Consider the following 15768-nt stretch of genomic DNA (forward strand, 5'->3'; position numbering starts at 1 on the left):
ATGAGTTTGCCTAGTTTGCACTGTGTCACTGGAAATTTTAGTGTCTTCACATGATAAATTATAAACATTGATCTAATGTCTCATTTCAGAACCCCAACAAACAGTCTGTATTTTAGTATCTGAACTTCAATTTCAAAAAATCCTATTAAAAACTAATGAGAACAGCACCCAGGATAGAAGAGCTTATCAATTATAACTTAAATATTTTTGCATCTTTTTCAGAGGAAATGTTTGGCACCCATTCTGCTATGTGGTGGTCTCCAAATGGCAATTTTTTGGCATATGCATCCTTTAATGATACAGAAGTCCCTCTTATAGAGTATTCCTTTTATTCTGAAGACACCTTGCAGTATCCAAAGACCATTAAAATCCCATATCCCAAGGTCTGTGTTATTTATTAAACATGTTTGTTCTGTAGTTTCATTAAGAGAGTAGTGTCATTTAATCAGTTCCTGCTAATGAAAATATTGTCTGTCTCTCCTCAACAGCTTGCTGTGATTACTCTTTCTGAAGTCAACAGCATCTGGCAATGTTAAAGTATTTTATTATCTCCAGGGGAAAGAAAAAAGAGGAAAAAAAAGTATGATTTAAGGTTTTGTTGTTTCACTATAAAATTTAGAGGTAGTGAGTAGATGTTGAGATAAAAAATCTCACAGGAAGCTAAGCATTAGGCAGATGTACATTAGGTTAGGGCTGTGCATGGTATTAATAATGGAATCTTCTTCAGCTAATCTAGCATGTTTCTGTATTGAGAGGAAGAAGAGGAATCTGCTAAAGGAGTTTGTTTACCCACACCTTAAGCTCTTCCAGTTTTAGCTGTGAAAGTTTTAGTGCAAGGAGCTGCTCCTTCCCCCTCCTCTCCACATGATTTATGCCCACTGCTCGAGGCACAGTTGGCACTGGGCTGAATGGGGTGAGAGTCAAAGTGCTCTTGTGGGTTCCTCCTCCTTGTGGGGAGGGTTTCATATTTAATACAGGACTTACCTGTTGTTTGATGTTATACAGGATTTTGATTTATCTAAGCAATGCACTTAAGACTTAAAGCAAGTACAAATTACACTTAGAGTACAACAGTTGCAGCACCCTGCTGAGTGTCAAACATGTTCTCATAGTTGGCCTCCATAATACACTCACCATCACAGTGCTGGGCATCCCCATTGCTGGGAAGGAATAGATGGGTTGAAATCATCTCAATTCCATCATTTTAGTTCTTTCTGTTCACCCCTGGGTTTTTATTCTCTGTGTTGGCTTAAGGCACCAACATGCCCTGCCTGCCCCAATCCATGATGGTCTGGCCATCCCAGGAAGATATTTTCACTCTTGATTAATGGGGCAGGACAGATGATACAGCCAGGTTATTGTTCATCTGGTACAGCTGCCTGGTGGAGAAATTGCCCTCTTAGTGCCAAGCTCAGCTTTCTCTGCAGCAGCTGTGGTCAGTCCCTACCCTTCCCAAAGCTCCTGGAGCATGTGGCCTCTTCCTGTGCCCTTGGAGCCTCCCCCAGAGAGGTCACTGGCAGCTGCAGATGCTCTGTCCTGAGCAGGGCCCTGAGAAGAGGTATAGGTTCTAAATTACACGTTTTATTACAAACCCCTTTTGTTTGGAATATTGCTGACTTCTGGAGGTGGATCAAGTTTAGCTACCTATCTGTTACCATGAGGACTTGGCTGGTTAACCACAGGAGAGGCAGCCCTTACTGACACATCTCTTTTGCTGTCAGCAGCATTACACTAGAGATAGTGCAGTGCATGCTGCAGTCACAGCTTTGATTGGTATAGGCAGCTGTGATATGATTAGTTCATGTAAGGTGCTGCTTCCATGGAGAAGCATTTTCCTGTGTGTTAGCAATGGATTTGATTCTCTCTAGGTACTGTGTGTGGTACGTAGGATGAGGTCTGGTCAAATACAGCAAGCCCTGTGATTGTTTCTAAATGTAGTAGTCTTTTTTATCTAGAAACGCATAACTAACACTTCTGTGTGAAAAATACAAAGGATAATTTATGTATCAATCCTGCATTTAGGAACTTGTCTTTTCACATTTGCAGTTGGTTGGTTTTACCTTTCTGTCTGTAGTAACTTACTCATCTATAATTTCAAACACTTCACAAAGAATATTCTCTCTTCAGAAGTACAATGAAAAATTTTATTTTTAGGCAGGAGCTACAAATCCAACTGTACGATTCTTTATTGTGGATACCACATCACTTCCAGCTTCTCACCCTTTTGAAATTTTTCCACCTGCAGAAATAGAATCAAGGTGAGAAATTTTGGTTAAATATTTGATATTTGATTGTTTCTTTTGATGGGAGAGGAGGAGCTTTTGTATGTGACCTCCCTGTATTCAGTGTATATGGCAGTTTTTCCCTGTAATGTGGCTCTGGTAGCAACAAGATTTACCAGAGAAAATCTGCACAGAGATTATCCTCCTAGTGATTATATATAGATGGCATATTCCATGTATGTTATATTCAGAAAGTGACAAGTTCTTGGCTCATCACATTCAGTGGAGTCTAACTATGGTGAAGTCATTTCACAGTACAACTTTAATATGAGCAAGTTTTCGTATAATCAAATTATAATATATGTATTTCTATTCACTGGAGAAAAAAAAAACAACAAAACAAAACCTTAATGGTAAGTGAAGATTTGATTTCATTGGAAGCAGACTCCTTGCTAAGGCAAGGTATCATGGTTGTCTTCAGATTTATACTTAAAATGTTTGTTTTCTTTGGGAAGATGGTGAAAATCAGCACCTCTCAGAGTAAATGGAAAATTGTATTCCTCAAAATGCCACTGGAAATGCACAACATGATATAAGTGTATTTTGTAAAGAGCAGCTACATCAATTTAAAGTGCATGCACACAATTTGGTATCCCAAATCTTGGGTTTTGTTTTTTTTTCTTTTTAACAGTATTGTAGAAATGTTTTAGAGGTTTGCACTTAAAAACATGATGGGTATGAAAGCACAGGTTATACTGATAAACCAGAAAAAAACAAAGGTCTGTTAGCTTATGCATAAAACCAGCATTTTATACGTGAGGGCCAAAAAGCTATAACTGGAAAATCAGTACTGTTCCATTTCAGCCTCACCACTCAGTGTAGCATCCATGTGTTAACAGAGATGCAAGCTCTTATGAATATGTTGTTCTTTATCCTTCCCTTACAGTCACACTGCAATAGCTGCATGTTAGATAGCTGTCGTGCCTTGTTTTCCTCCAGAATTCCAGTGCCTCAGAACTAAAAGCCCTTTACATTTCGCTCAGTACTGCTAAGAGGGTTTTTTTACCTTTTGTTAATACCTTATGGAAGCTGAGGCGAGGAGAATAACCATCACCTACCTTCCAGCCTCGCACCCATCTGGCTAACAGAGGTGTGGGTTACATGGAGTCCATCCATTTTAAAATTGATTTGCCACTCAGTTAGTCAAGATTAATACAATATAAATCTTGATTAATGAGTTCAAGGATAAAAATTCACTCCTTCTCCCAGTGGCTGATTCAAATAATGGCCAAGTCTCACTGTATGTGTCCTGCAAAAGTTGAGGTGACCAGAATGAGTCTTGGAGAACTTTGCAAGAGCAAAGGTACACAAGTAGGAAAAGGTGAGCAATGTGCAGTGTTTGCTGTTGGGTTGGATTTTTGTCTGGAAATGCAAAGTATTGAATATTGACATTGTATTTATATGTACACCACTGTATGCCAGGAAAGGTTAGTTTTCGTGATGGAAAATTCTATTTTTACTTCCACTGAGCTAAATTTTGAGCAAAACTGAGTTTGAGTTGGTGGCATATCTCACTCTGCCTGCCTGATTGGGGATGTTGAGGGACAGTGCCTCAGCAACTAGTTGTCTGCTACAGCACTATCCAGAGCTTGGATGAGCACCAATTTTACCCCTACATATGAAGGGGACACACCTCACTTATGTTGCAGAGCAAGAGTTTTTTTGTCAAGAAAAACTGCCAGAATCTGGAATGGCAGTGCTTTGCCATGTGATGGTACTTGAAACCTGACACTCTGCTTGAATGACCAGCATGAAACCCATCCAGCATTTAAACACTGGTTTTGGCACCATGGGTACAGGAGGATGATGGGAATGGATTCTTCTTGTCTAAAATTATCTATCCTAGAATAAGCTGACTTCTAAGCAGAGTAGTTTGCAGAGTATCCCTTTTCAGCAACAAATGAGGAAGGGCAGTGCAAAACTACTGTACTTTATATTTGAGTTAATTGCAGCTTAGTTAACCTTTTGTGTGTTGTTGAGTACTGAAGGTGCATTCCCTCTCTCACGGGAGAGATAGTTATTGTAATGGTTCGATAAATTATATTTGTTTTGTTTGTTTTCCTTGTAATGTTCGTCTTGTCTGATTTATGATTTATAGTCACCAGAATTGTTAACAACTCTCACTTTGAAGGAATGAAAATTGTGGGACTAATTCCCCTTATACAAAACAAGGGAAACCACTATTATAGCTACAGGAAAAATGATGCTTTATTTTTATTTGTTTTTCCCAAACAAGCTCCTGCAAACTCAGTGGCAGTCGCAATTAAATCACCTGCTGACGTCCCCGTCAAATATAAATGCAGAAATAAACCTTTTCCAAATATGAATTTGAAACTATAATCTAGAAATAAATCTGAAGGTTTTTGATAACCAGTTGACATATTTTTAATCCATCCACACTAATTGTAGTGTTTCCTTCCCCAAACTGCAATGATCAGAAAGATACTCTTATCACAAAACTTCCCACACATTTTTGTTAACTAACTTTGGGGGAAAAGGGAACATGAACTTGGAACTAAGTCAAATGTGCAAATTATGGTTAAAAATGTATACTTGCCTTGGAGGGGAAGTTTGTTTTATTTTAGTTCATAAGGCTTCAAGGAGATAGGAAAGATCTAAAATAAGAAAAGACAGTACATCTAACAGATCGTTATGATAAACAAAGCCACTAAATTTTATGTGGTGCATTTTTTAAATTAATATACAGGAATATTCATGAAAATTTGGTTTCTTTCTGATACTTCATCCTTCATGTCAGCTGGGTAGTATTCTGAAGACGAAAGTAAAATATTCAAATAGTCATATCTGAGTTTGGTATGATCTCTCCCTCCACTGTAACTACAGAAATAACTGTTAAATTGAACAAAAGTATCTATCATTCAGAAAATAATTACAAGCAACCAGCTTCAGGCAGCTAAGGATAAAATTGCTTCATCTAAGGCATATACAACTTAATATTCAGGAGAATTTCCTCTAGATGCACACAGTACAAGATTTATGAACAGCCTGGAGTAGCTATTATTTTATGCATTAGAGAATAGCTGTTAAAATTTAATTGCAGTCTTTCTGGAAGTGGGTTTGTATGAGCCATCTAATTCTTTATTGTATCTCTGAAAATAACCAAGACATCTACTAGCAGCAAAAACAATTGATGAAAAAATGGCTCAATTACATTTGCATCATTGTTTATTGTTGAAGAGTAGATTGAAATGAAAATAGCCAGATGAGTCTCATTCAGTGAATTGCTGAATGCAATTGTATGGTATGCTATTATAGAGAGGATTTTAAATATCTTATGTTGTTGCTGTTTTCAGTGATCATTATTTGAGTGTTGTAACATGGGTGACAGATGAAAGGATTTGTCTGCAGTGGCTCAGAAGAATTCAGAATTTTTCAGTCCTCACAGTCTGTGACTTTGAAAATGCTACTTGGTCATGTCCAAAGGTAAGAGAAATTAGGGTGGAGAGTTGCAATGGTAGATGAAAGTAGAAAGAAGTAGAGTATATCTGTATGTTTATCTTCGTAGAAATAAAGCCTGATGTAAACTAAACATAATTGTTGTGGGATTGTTTGTTTTTTTCTTTCTTAGGAAAAACAATTTACTGAAGAAAGTACAACTGGCTGGATTGGCAGAGTGAGTATTCAATTTCTAAACTGCTACATGATAAATAATTCTGATAATTATGAAAATTGCATACAAGCCTGTTGCATTTTGCAGTGCCTCTTGTGTGTAGGTCCAGTCCTCTCACTTGCTGTGTTCTACATGTACAGGAAAAAACGATCTCAAATGTCACTCCATGCCTGGGGTTAAGGTTAATTTTTTTGTGGGTAATGGGTTCTGAACTCCCAGGCTGGGCTGACAATGAAGTATGGCTGGAGCTCTAATCACGCCCTCTGTGACTTGTGCATCTGGTTGACAGAAGAGGTTATGGCTTTAAATTGAACGAGTAGGCTCAGATTAGGTGTTAGAAAGAAATTCTTTCCTAGGAGGCTGGTGAGGCACTGGCACAGGTTGTCCAGAGAAGCTGTGGATAATACCCCATCTCTGCGAGTGTTTTGGACCAAATTGGATGGGGCTTTGAGCACCCTGGAAGGTCTCCCTTCCCATGGCAGGGGGGTTGGAACAGATGAACCTCAAGGTCCCTTCCAACCCACGCCATTCTATGATTCTATGATTTTATGTTCAGCTTACCAAAAGCATAGTGCCCTTTCCAGACTCTTTTCTGCTTCTGACCTTCTGCTTTGGTAGCAGTAGGTAGGGGGGAAATTCAGGAGCCCAGATTCAGAATTCCCTTTGTTCTGAGGAGTTGCTAGCTATTCTGGTTTACCTGCTTTCTGGTCTTTCTACTACCTCCAGAAAGATCAGGGAATAAAATGTATTTAGAAGTGTATTCTGTAACCGTTGAATCTTATTGGAATAAAGCCATAGAGGACAAAAGTAATGTTTAGTGTATCAGGTTGCAACAAACCATTCCAGGTTTTAATTGGGGCTACTCATTTATTTATTTTTCCCCTGCATGAAATATCCACTGAAGAGAAGTGGGGACAAGATGAATGTAACTGGCCAGACTAAAATTTTCATGCACCCTGCCAAACCAGCCGCTACTGTCTGGATGATGCTTTCCAAGCTGCCTCTCAGTCCTTTTGTACATGGTAGGGAGTAGGCACCTAATGAACTACACAGAAGATCTGGGGGAAGTGAAGCAGAGATGCAAAAGTTCAGATTTGGAGGGAGAAATGAGTTTCAGAGTTTTTGATGAGAACACAGAGTACACTTTCCACTCCCGCATTTTCCACACACTGATTATGCTTTAGTCACTAATTCACTTTTGAAGTCAAAAATGAAAGTTTAAAGAAATGCAAAGAGGGAGGCAACAGCAGGGATGAAATCATCCGCAGTATGAAGATGAGAGATCAACCCACCTGCTGTCAAATTTGATATGGAAAGGAAGGCCTTAACGCTGACACATTTTGCTTCTCTGCAGCAAAGGCTTCACAATTAGACAATGTGATGATCAAGCTGCAGACTTTGTAAACAGTTGTGCAAAATGAGAGGGCAAAATGCAAGTCTGTGCCACTAAACTAGGTTGTTGGTTTTTTGTTTCTTTTAAAGAGACAACCCACTTCTTAGGAGCTGTTGGAAGAAATGATAATCTCACTGTACGATTCTTGGATTTGAGAAATAGAGAGTAGGGAGGACTAAAGAGAGGATAAGATAGGTATATTTACTCCTTTTTTTTTCTTTCCACCTCCTTAGGGATGATAAAATGATATTTGACTGATAAGGAATAAATATCTTTATACATTTGCAAGATGTATGTATGCACATACTCATGTATAGAAAAATTTAAGTAAATTATCTCTGTGTGTAGAATACAAAGATCTAGTCCTCTCTTTGTATCTATAATATTTTTTATGGGTTTTGTGGGGGAGACCTTTTTAGGTTTTTTGTTGGTAGTTTTGATTTGGGGTGGGTTTTTTTTTTTTTTTGGTTTTTGGTGTTGTTTGGGTTTTTTTTAAATAGAGATTAAATTATGTTTAAACGAAGAATGCTCAGAAAAACCTGCATTGCTGTATAAGGCTTCCAGGTCATCAGCTGTTAGAGCTTGCTAGTTGAGTTAAAGGAAAGTCACACTTTGAAAAATAAGGGAAAAGCTAGCAAAATATTTGTCAGATTACTTTTTGCAAAAATATTGCTTGGGAACAAGGAGAGGTTATTTGGAGCACACGGTTAGAAAGACTTAATTTCTGTCACTGCTTTCCCAATGACCGGAGGCAAATCACTTCAGCATTGTTTCACCATTTCAAGATGGGTGTAACATCTCCGAGGCAGTTACATTGTGTCAGTTGCCTAATTAGCATTTAGATCCTTTGGGCATTTGTCACAGAAATAAGTTTTATTTCATTCAGCTCAATTTCATTCCTCTCTTTTTTCCTACCATATGTAGCACATTCAAATGGCAGTCAATAGAAGAAATTGATTCATTTCTGTCACTCTCAATTGATAAATGGATAATTACTTCATGAAAATATTATTCCATTTTGAGTTCTCTGTCATTCTGTAATCACCTACTTGCTAGCAAAATTTCCTCTTGGAAAGCAGCTTGTGTTTTTTTTTAAATAGAGCAGGACATTTTTCACTGATAAGCTAAAAAAAATTGAGTTCAGAGAATTTGTTCACAAATATGTGTTTTAAAATGGTAAATTCAAGAAAACCATGAATTTGCAAAATTTACATTTTTATAGGTTACAGCTGCATTGGATGGAATAAAACAGTGCCTTTGAAAGTAGATGTACATATTGTTTCCTAAAATTGTAGAAAACTAAGACCACCAAAAGCACTTCACATTCTGTGGGGGGGAGGGAACTGGGGGGCATGGATCACTGCTGGGACTAGTACTCAGGAAATTCTGCTGCCTAAGGAGCAGGAAAATATTTCAAGTGTGTTTATTTTAAAAGTGATGGCTACAGGTTTCTACCTACTAAGTCAGAAGGCAAAAATGTTTGCAGTACATTCATTGATGCCTTCTTGTAAGCATTGAGAGTCCTGGTTAGAGATATTAAAATCTAAATTTATCGCTTAGGATCTGGAGTTTTGTTTTTTGCTTTAATAGACATCTCTCTTATGTTCAAGTTTCAGCCATCTGTCCCTCACTTTGCACCCGACAATGCTTCCTACTACAAAGTCTTCAGCGACACAGCAGGTTACAAGCACATCCATTACATAAATGGCTCACAGGTGAGGAGTATTGCCTAGGACAGCCACTGCTGGCTGGTGTTTCTCCTGGTGATCGAGGTGTTTCATGTTCTACTTCTTGCCTTGCCTTTTCCCCTGCTCCAGGTTCCAGTAGCTATTACTTCAGGAGAATGGGAAGTAATCAGCATAGAAGCTGTAACCGATAAATTTTTGTAAGTATCTGTAAATAAGGTACCTCTTCATATCATAAGGGCTGGTAACAAGGGTCTAAGCAAGCACAGAGAGAGGAGAGGGAGAAGGTTTTTAACTTACTAAAAATATGATCTAAGCATGTCAGATTTTTTTTAATATTATACTGCAAATATTTTACTAAAACCAGTATGTTTTGATTTTTTAGATACTACATCAGTAATGAAAATAATAAAACACCAGGAGGAAGAAATCTTTATAAGTAAGAAATTCTTTTTTCTGTGGTATAAGTAAAATTTTTGTTAATGAAAAAGAGCAACTTCAAGAAAAATCACTGAAAACTTAAAGATTCATATGTTCAGCCTAATGTGGGATCATCTTTAAGATATTTAATGAAAATCAGTGTAAGAGTATAAACTGCAAAATAACGGAAATCTTTTTCTATAAATTCAGTTAATAAAGGGAAATTGTGAGAAGAAACAACCAATCCTCAAGCAAAAAAAACCCTAAAAATAACCTTCATGCTTTTTTTCCTATTACTATAATTTCAGTATTAATTGAACTCAAAAGCTGAAACTCTGTTTTCTCTAGTTTTTTAATCAGTTTCTATCACTTCCAAATTTTAACATTTTTTATTCAGCCATCTTACTTTAAAAGCATATACTGCTTTAGCATAGCTTAAAAAAAATCTCTGAGATAAAGCTCATTTACTTTGCAGAGTGCTCTTGGAAAGCAGTCCAAAATTTACTAAATGTGTTAGCTGTAATCTGGATGAAAAAAGATGCCAGTATTATTCTGTGTCCTTCAGCAAAGACACACAGTATTATCAGCTAAATTGTCTCGGTGAGTATATCCCGAATTAATTGACATAAACATGACTCACTGATTAGTTGGGTGGTGAAGTTCACTTCGTCAGGATCTTGATATGTACTGTGTAACAATGATATGTGTTGATAACATTGGATAAATGTATTGGCAGTGGAAAAACATACTGCCTCCTAGGCTCAAAAGTACCTTGACAAAAATTACTGGGATAAAACTTGTTAGTTCTATCTGTCAGTGGACCTGAAAGAGCTGCAAAACACTCCTGTCCACCGTGCATCTCCTCGAGAGATCTATGGGGAGCTCTGCCTGCAGGAGGAATTTGGAGGCTCTGAAAGTGTGACAAGCAACAGACAGAGCAGTGCCTTATGTAGGAGAATAAAATTGAGATAGTGCTGGTCAAGAAGAAAATCCCAGTAATGTAATCATAAGGTAAGCAGAGGGACTGTAGTCTGTCTGTGACCTCTGAGTGCTCCTGCCACATAGTACAAGGGTTAAATTAATCCAAGGCTGGGAAAAATAAAATCATCTCCAAAATTACTTTAAATTTAAGTGTATGCTGCTTTTTAACATGCCAAGATCTTCCTTAATCTATGGGCTAGAAGGACAGGCAGTAGACAGAATTTTCTGTCAGATTGTAAAAGTGGTTGAAGACAGCTGCTGTGGTCCCTGTGACAAGGTTTCCTGACGGCCACACCATTGTCCACAACCAAGGCATGGGCTTTGCTAAAGAGGAGAGATTCTGTTCTTCAGTGTCTCACAGTCATGTGGTTCGTCTCTGAGTCAGTCTAAACATTCTGTGGGATCCTGTGGCTTGAATTTGGGCCCTGCTAACCTAAAATTTAGCTTGAGCATACTGGAGGGAAACAAGTTCTGAGCTTTTATGATTCACCCGTTTCCAATTACTTTACGAGCAAGCCAGCATGCAAACATGAAGGTTTTGTGCCCTGTTTACAGGTCCTGGCCTGCCCATGTCTACCCTGCACACAAGCACTGATGATAAAGGTATGGGATTGTGTTTAATTTATATTATGCCAGAAAATTGCACTTTAAATTTATTCTAATTTTCTTTTCCTTGCATAGTATAATAATAAAAATGTCAGTTATAAAGGGTAAATTTTATTTCAAATAATTACAAGAAGAATAAATTATATAGCTTGATATATATTTATTCAAAGTTTATGTAACATTATACACAGGGCTAGAATACAGTAAGTGGTGTATGACGTATTTACTGATTAATTGTTCAGTTTTTCTGAGACGATATTTAGATGAAAAACAGGGGAAAAAAGAAGAAGAAAAACTGAAGAAAAACTAAACTGTAAACATTGAATCTGAGAGGAAAAACAAAACCTGCAGTAAACCAAAACTGCAATATCAGTTGCCATCATCTCAGGTTTAATATTTAAAGTCCACAATTAAAGAGCAGTGCATTTGAAAGAAATCTGTTTAGTCTTTGAATCTTGCTTTGTTGTTTAGTCCTCAGATACTTGGAAAACAATGTTGAACTGGAAAATTCATTGAAAGATATTCAGATGCCTTCAAAAAAATTCGGCACCCTTAATATAGGTGGATATGGTAAGTTCAAAAATGTCTTTTACCTTTCCCCTCCCACCCCCACCTTTTCACCAAGTGGTTCAAGGTCTTCTGCTGAGGAGCATGACAGGACAGATGGGTGTAATGGGAATTCTTGCAGTTATTCAGAACTTAGAGGCAAGATGATTTTTTTTTTGGACATCTCCAAATATTCTCAGTTATTTTCTGAAATCCCAAAATGTTCTTATCCAAAATGTGCTTTTTCCATAGTGTGGTATCTTCATGTTTTCATGATGAAGTGGCTTAACTCCTTTTTCCTTTATAATAAACTAGAAACCAGCAGTCTCTAACAGTGCATTAAATCAATAAGAGAAATGAGGTTGGGGCACAACCCAAAGCTCTTTAACATTGTTGAATTTAAATTACATTATAAATTCAAGTAGGTCTTTCTGATTTACACGTGCAAGTCGCCTTGGTTTGTGTTAGCAGGTTGGGAGAGTGGAGAAGTTCAGTTACTGTGAAAAAGCAGACACAGTCTAAATGAAAAATCTTGAAAAAACATTTAAACAACATTTCAACTCTATGTCTTTTGACTTTGTTGGGAGGGTGTTGAATAGGTTGAATAGATTTTAATTGAATAATCATTCTTGAAAGCACATTCATGCTCTGAGACTGCATAAACCTTAGTACAGACTGAAACAAAATGTTAGATAATGAACAGTTAATGCCTTGTGAGTGGTGCCCCTCAGAATCTGGGTAGAGGAATGTTCTTGGTGTGCTCTTAGGCTGAGCAACATCAAAGAGCCCAGCAGTGGGAGGCCTGGTACCTGTCTGAACTGTACTTGCTCCAGCCTTTGCTACTAGCTTTTCTCTTCATGACAAACTTCCTCCTGATAAAATGAGCAGATATTCTTAATGAAATTCCATTTTACAAACTGTATTGAGTTAGGTCAGTCAATGCTAACTGTTCTTTTTGATGCCTCCCTTCTTTCACTGTTACCTTATTTATATAATAATTCTCTTTATCTTTGTGTTTTCTGTCTTTTATTTCTGTCACATTTTTACTAGGGCTAAAGATGAAATCTTCCAGGCAAGATGGAGATTTAAAGATGTTCTTCATGCTATCAGTTGTATATTCATTTTTTTTAATTCCTCTTTGTTCTTACTACTTCATGTCTTCAGGGTAAAAGCTTTTGGGTAAGGGGAATCTATTTTTGATATCAAAAGTAGGAGAAGCAAATCCATTTATGTAGTCCTAATAAAGCTTCCAGTCTGCTCACAAATCCATGCAGGTTATTAGAGAAGAAATTCACCCCTGTGACTATAGAGTATGCAAAAGTTAAAATTAGTATTTTATGTGTTCAGTTTAGTTTGGTTATGTTGCAGTGTTCTGATGCCTTGCATATTTGTATCTGGGCAAATTTCTGTAGGATTTGCATTCTGACTATTATTGCAGTGCAGTCCATCAGCATTGCAGCATCAGTTCACTTAAAATTCATGACTGAACAATTGAGTCATTCAGTTTGCAAAACTTTCAGGGTGTGCCTTTAAAATGTTCAGCTCACAGCCAACTTCAGTAGGACGAATAACATGAATGGAACTGGAATCAATATTGCTTCAAAAATAATAGATACTTGGATATGTTTCTGGGATGCTTTACAAACTGTCAAGCAAAGTCTATCTGGCAGGTTCAAAATAATATAGAATTTCTTTCCTCTGCTGGGAGAGAAATTTTATTTTTGAACGTGCGTTAGATTTACTACTGTAGAGACATAATGAGTTTCACATGTAAGCTTAGAATAATGTCATGAGACGGCATGTTGATTCCCCAGATTTTATTACTTTCTGCTAGTTTAGCTGTAAAATATTTTTTTAAAATGAATAGCTAGGAAGTTCTACGTGTATACATTAGGACAGACCAGCTAAAACTGCTCTATAATTTTAGGGGGTGGCTCAAATGTTGTCTTGTATGAATTGTAATGCATGTCACGTAATTTCACGGGAGAGCTGACCTAAGTCAAACTCTTTTCACTTTTAGACCTGTGGTATCAAATGATTCTTCCTCCCCATTTTGATGAATCAAAGAAGCATCCTCTGCTCCTTGATGTGTAAGTTTTCAACCACATGGCAGTGTTGTGTTAATAATCACTTTCATCTACTTCAAATATTCTTAAAAAGGAAACACAAAACTGGAATATTTTCTAATTACTTCTTGAACTAGTTTTAAGGTGGAATGGAAAATAGGGGTTTAGCCCAGTTCATGATGAATTCCTGTGCCCTAAGATGATGTAATGCTTAATGAGCACATGCTCTGGCACTGGCACTGAGGCAGATACATTCTATGTGATTTAAGAGCCAGGATGTTCATGTTAGCTTACCTCCTCCTCTGCTCGTGATGTTCCTTAGGAGTAATCTTTGATGAAATCACAATCCAGAATGAAACCTTGAATAAGCTTTGTATTCTAAAGCTGAAGTAATGTGTGTGGCATTGCATGTTTTCTGTGATATTTGACTGTCAGTCAGTGTTGACAAACATCATCCTGTGGTCAGGACTGCATTTGCTGTGTATTTTTTTTCATAAATACAAGCCCATGAGCATGTGCTGATTGGTCTGGTCTTCCTCAGGCACTTCTGTTCATCCTGGTATGTTTTCTTCTAAATGCGAATTGCTGAATTTTAGCTATGCATTAATAGAAAAATGTTAAGTTACAACTTTTTTACCAAAAGGCGACTCTATAAAGTTGTTAGATGCAGCTTTATATAATGCAGTTTGGTAGCCCTTTTTGATGTGCCATTGAACATTTTAATGAACAGCCAGTGCTTTTGGCTTCTTAAGACTTGTTTTGGTTATGATACTATTTTTATTGACTTACCTGGACCTTTGTCAGGATCACCTCTGGGTCACAATGATCTCAATATCAGAAATTACTTTGGAAGTATATGGATCCATAGCTGGAATTAAATTCCCAGTAGTTTATTCTGTGCTCATAAAACTGATAAAAGTGGGCTGTAGAATCATAAGAGCTATTTTCTATTTCTTACTCTGTTGAACAGTGGCTAGAGAAGTGCATTGCACAGAATTTTACCATCAAGGCACTCAGTATGATTTTACAGTGATCAAGTGCTTCTGAAATATTTTAAAGTAAAAAGTTACAATTATAGTTTTACTTCCTTTTTCTCAACTTCCTTTTTCTCAGACTGAGTAAGAAATAGTTCAGACTGATGAGACATAGAAAATGGTATTTTTCATTTTTCCAGTTGAAGGCTATTCATTGATTTCAGACTTAAACCAAATAAATCATGGGTGAATGGAACAGAAATAGAGAACATCACCTTGAAACTCAGGTGACTAGATGTGCCAAAACAGAAGAAAACTTACAGAAGAAAACTTGGCTAGGATTTCTGATAAGCTGCCTTAAGTCAAAATAATGAAGGTTTCTTGTTAGAGCAGAAAGAAGTAAAACAACAACAACAACAAAAAATCCAGCCTGCTTTCTTGATTAACAGCTGCAGTTTCAAAAAAGCATATTGCTTTAAGTGGCACCTTGGAGTCAGTCAGTGATGCTTTTCTTGTTTCCTTGGTTTAATTTGAAGGTTTATCCTGTTGTAAAGGCCAAAATTGTCAGCAGTAATGCTTGATGTGAGAATGAGTAAATGCCTGAATTTTGTGACATTCTTCCCCTAGGTATGCAGGACCTTGTAGTCAGAAAGTTGACCAAACCTACCGGATCAGCTGGGCGACTTACCTGGCCAGCACGGAGCGCGTCATCGTGGCCAGCTTCGACGGCAGGGGCAGCGGCTACCAGGGGGATCAAATCATGCACGCCATAAACCGGAGGCTGGGGACCTATGAAGTGGAAGATCAGATAGCAGCAGCCAGGTGAGCCACAGGGAAAGGTCAACACCTGCTCCTTCTTTTACGTGCTTATCGTGTAGGAGGAAAAACGGTGAAGGTTTCAAATCGTCATCTTGAAAATAGTGGCAAAAAATAACTACATTCGGCTTAATTTTGTACAGTGAAGTGTGTTATTTATATGCCAACCATCATTTTATGCTTAAAAAGAGAGGAGAGTTAATGCTGTAATACCAGTTAACCATATCTCTGATTTTATGGAGATGATTTTATAGAGATGATATGTGTCATATTAGTAGAAGAACATGCTACCAAGGAACTTGGAGATGGAAGTTTTACTTCAAGCATTAGCAAGTTTCTGTTGTCACAGAATTATGAGAAATACTCAG

The 15768-nt window shown here is 37.4% G+C and overlaps 1 protein-coding gene across 2 annotated transcripts in view; it reads left to right on the plus strand.

Annotated features, from left to right (window-relative positions):
* Positions 1-15768, plus strand: part of DPP4 (dipeptidyl peptidase 4) — a 40377-nt gene that overhangs the window by 13061 nt on the left and 11548 nt on the right. For both annotated transcript variants that reach the window (XM_064434713.1, XM_064434712.1), the window contains 12 exons: positions 223-383; positions 2155-2258; positions 5597-5726; positions 5872-5916; positions 8917-9021; positions 9124-9191; positions 9377-9430; positions 9887-10011; positions 10948-10995; positions 11470-11568; positions 13565-13634; positions 15212-15406. In XM_064434713.1, coding sequence (XP_064290783.1) covers positions 223-383; positions 2155-2258; positions 5597-5726; positions 5872-5916; positions 8917-9021; positions 9124-9191; positions 9377-9430; positions 9887-10011; positions 10948-10995; positions 11470-11568; positions 13565-13634; positions 15212-15406 — 1204 coding nt within the window. The remainder of the gene's footprint in view (positions 1-222; positions 384-2154; positions 2259-5596; positions 5727-5871; positions 5917-8916; positions 9022-9123; positions 9192-9376; positions 9431-9886; positions 10012-10947; positions 10996-11469; positions 11569-13564; positions 13635-15211; positions 15407-15768) is intronic.

Source organism: Passer domesticus, chromosome 10 (genome assembly GCF_036417665.1).
Source record: "Passer domesticus isolate bPasDom1 chromosome 10, bPasDom1.hap1, whole genome shotgun sequence".
NCBI classification, from domain to species: Eukaryota; Metazoa; Chordata; class Aves; order Passeriformes; family Passeridae; genus Passer; species Passer domesticus.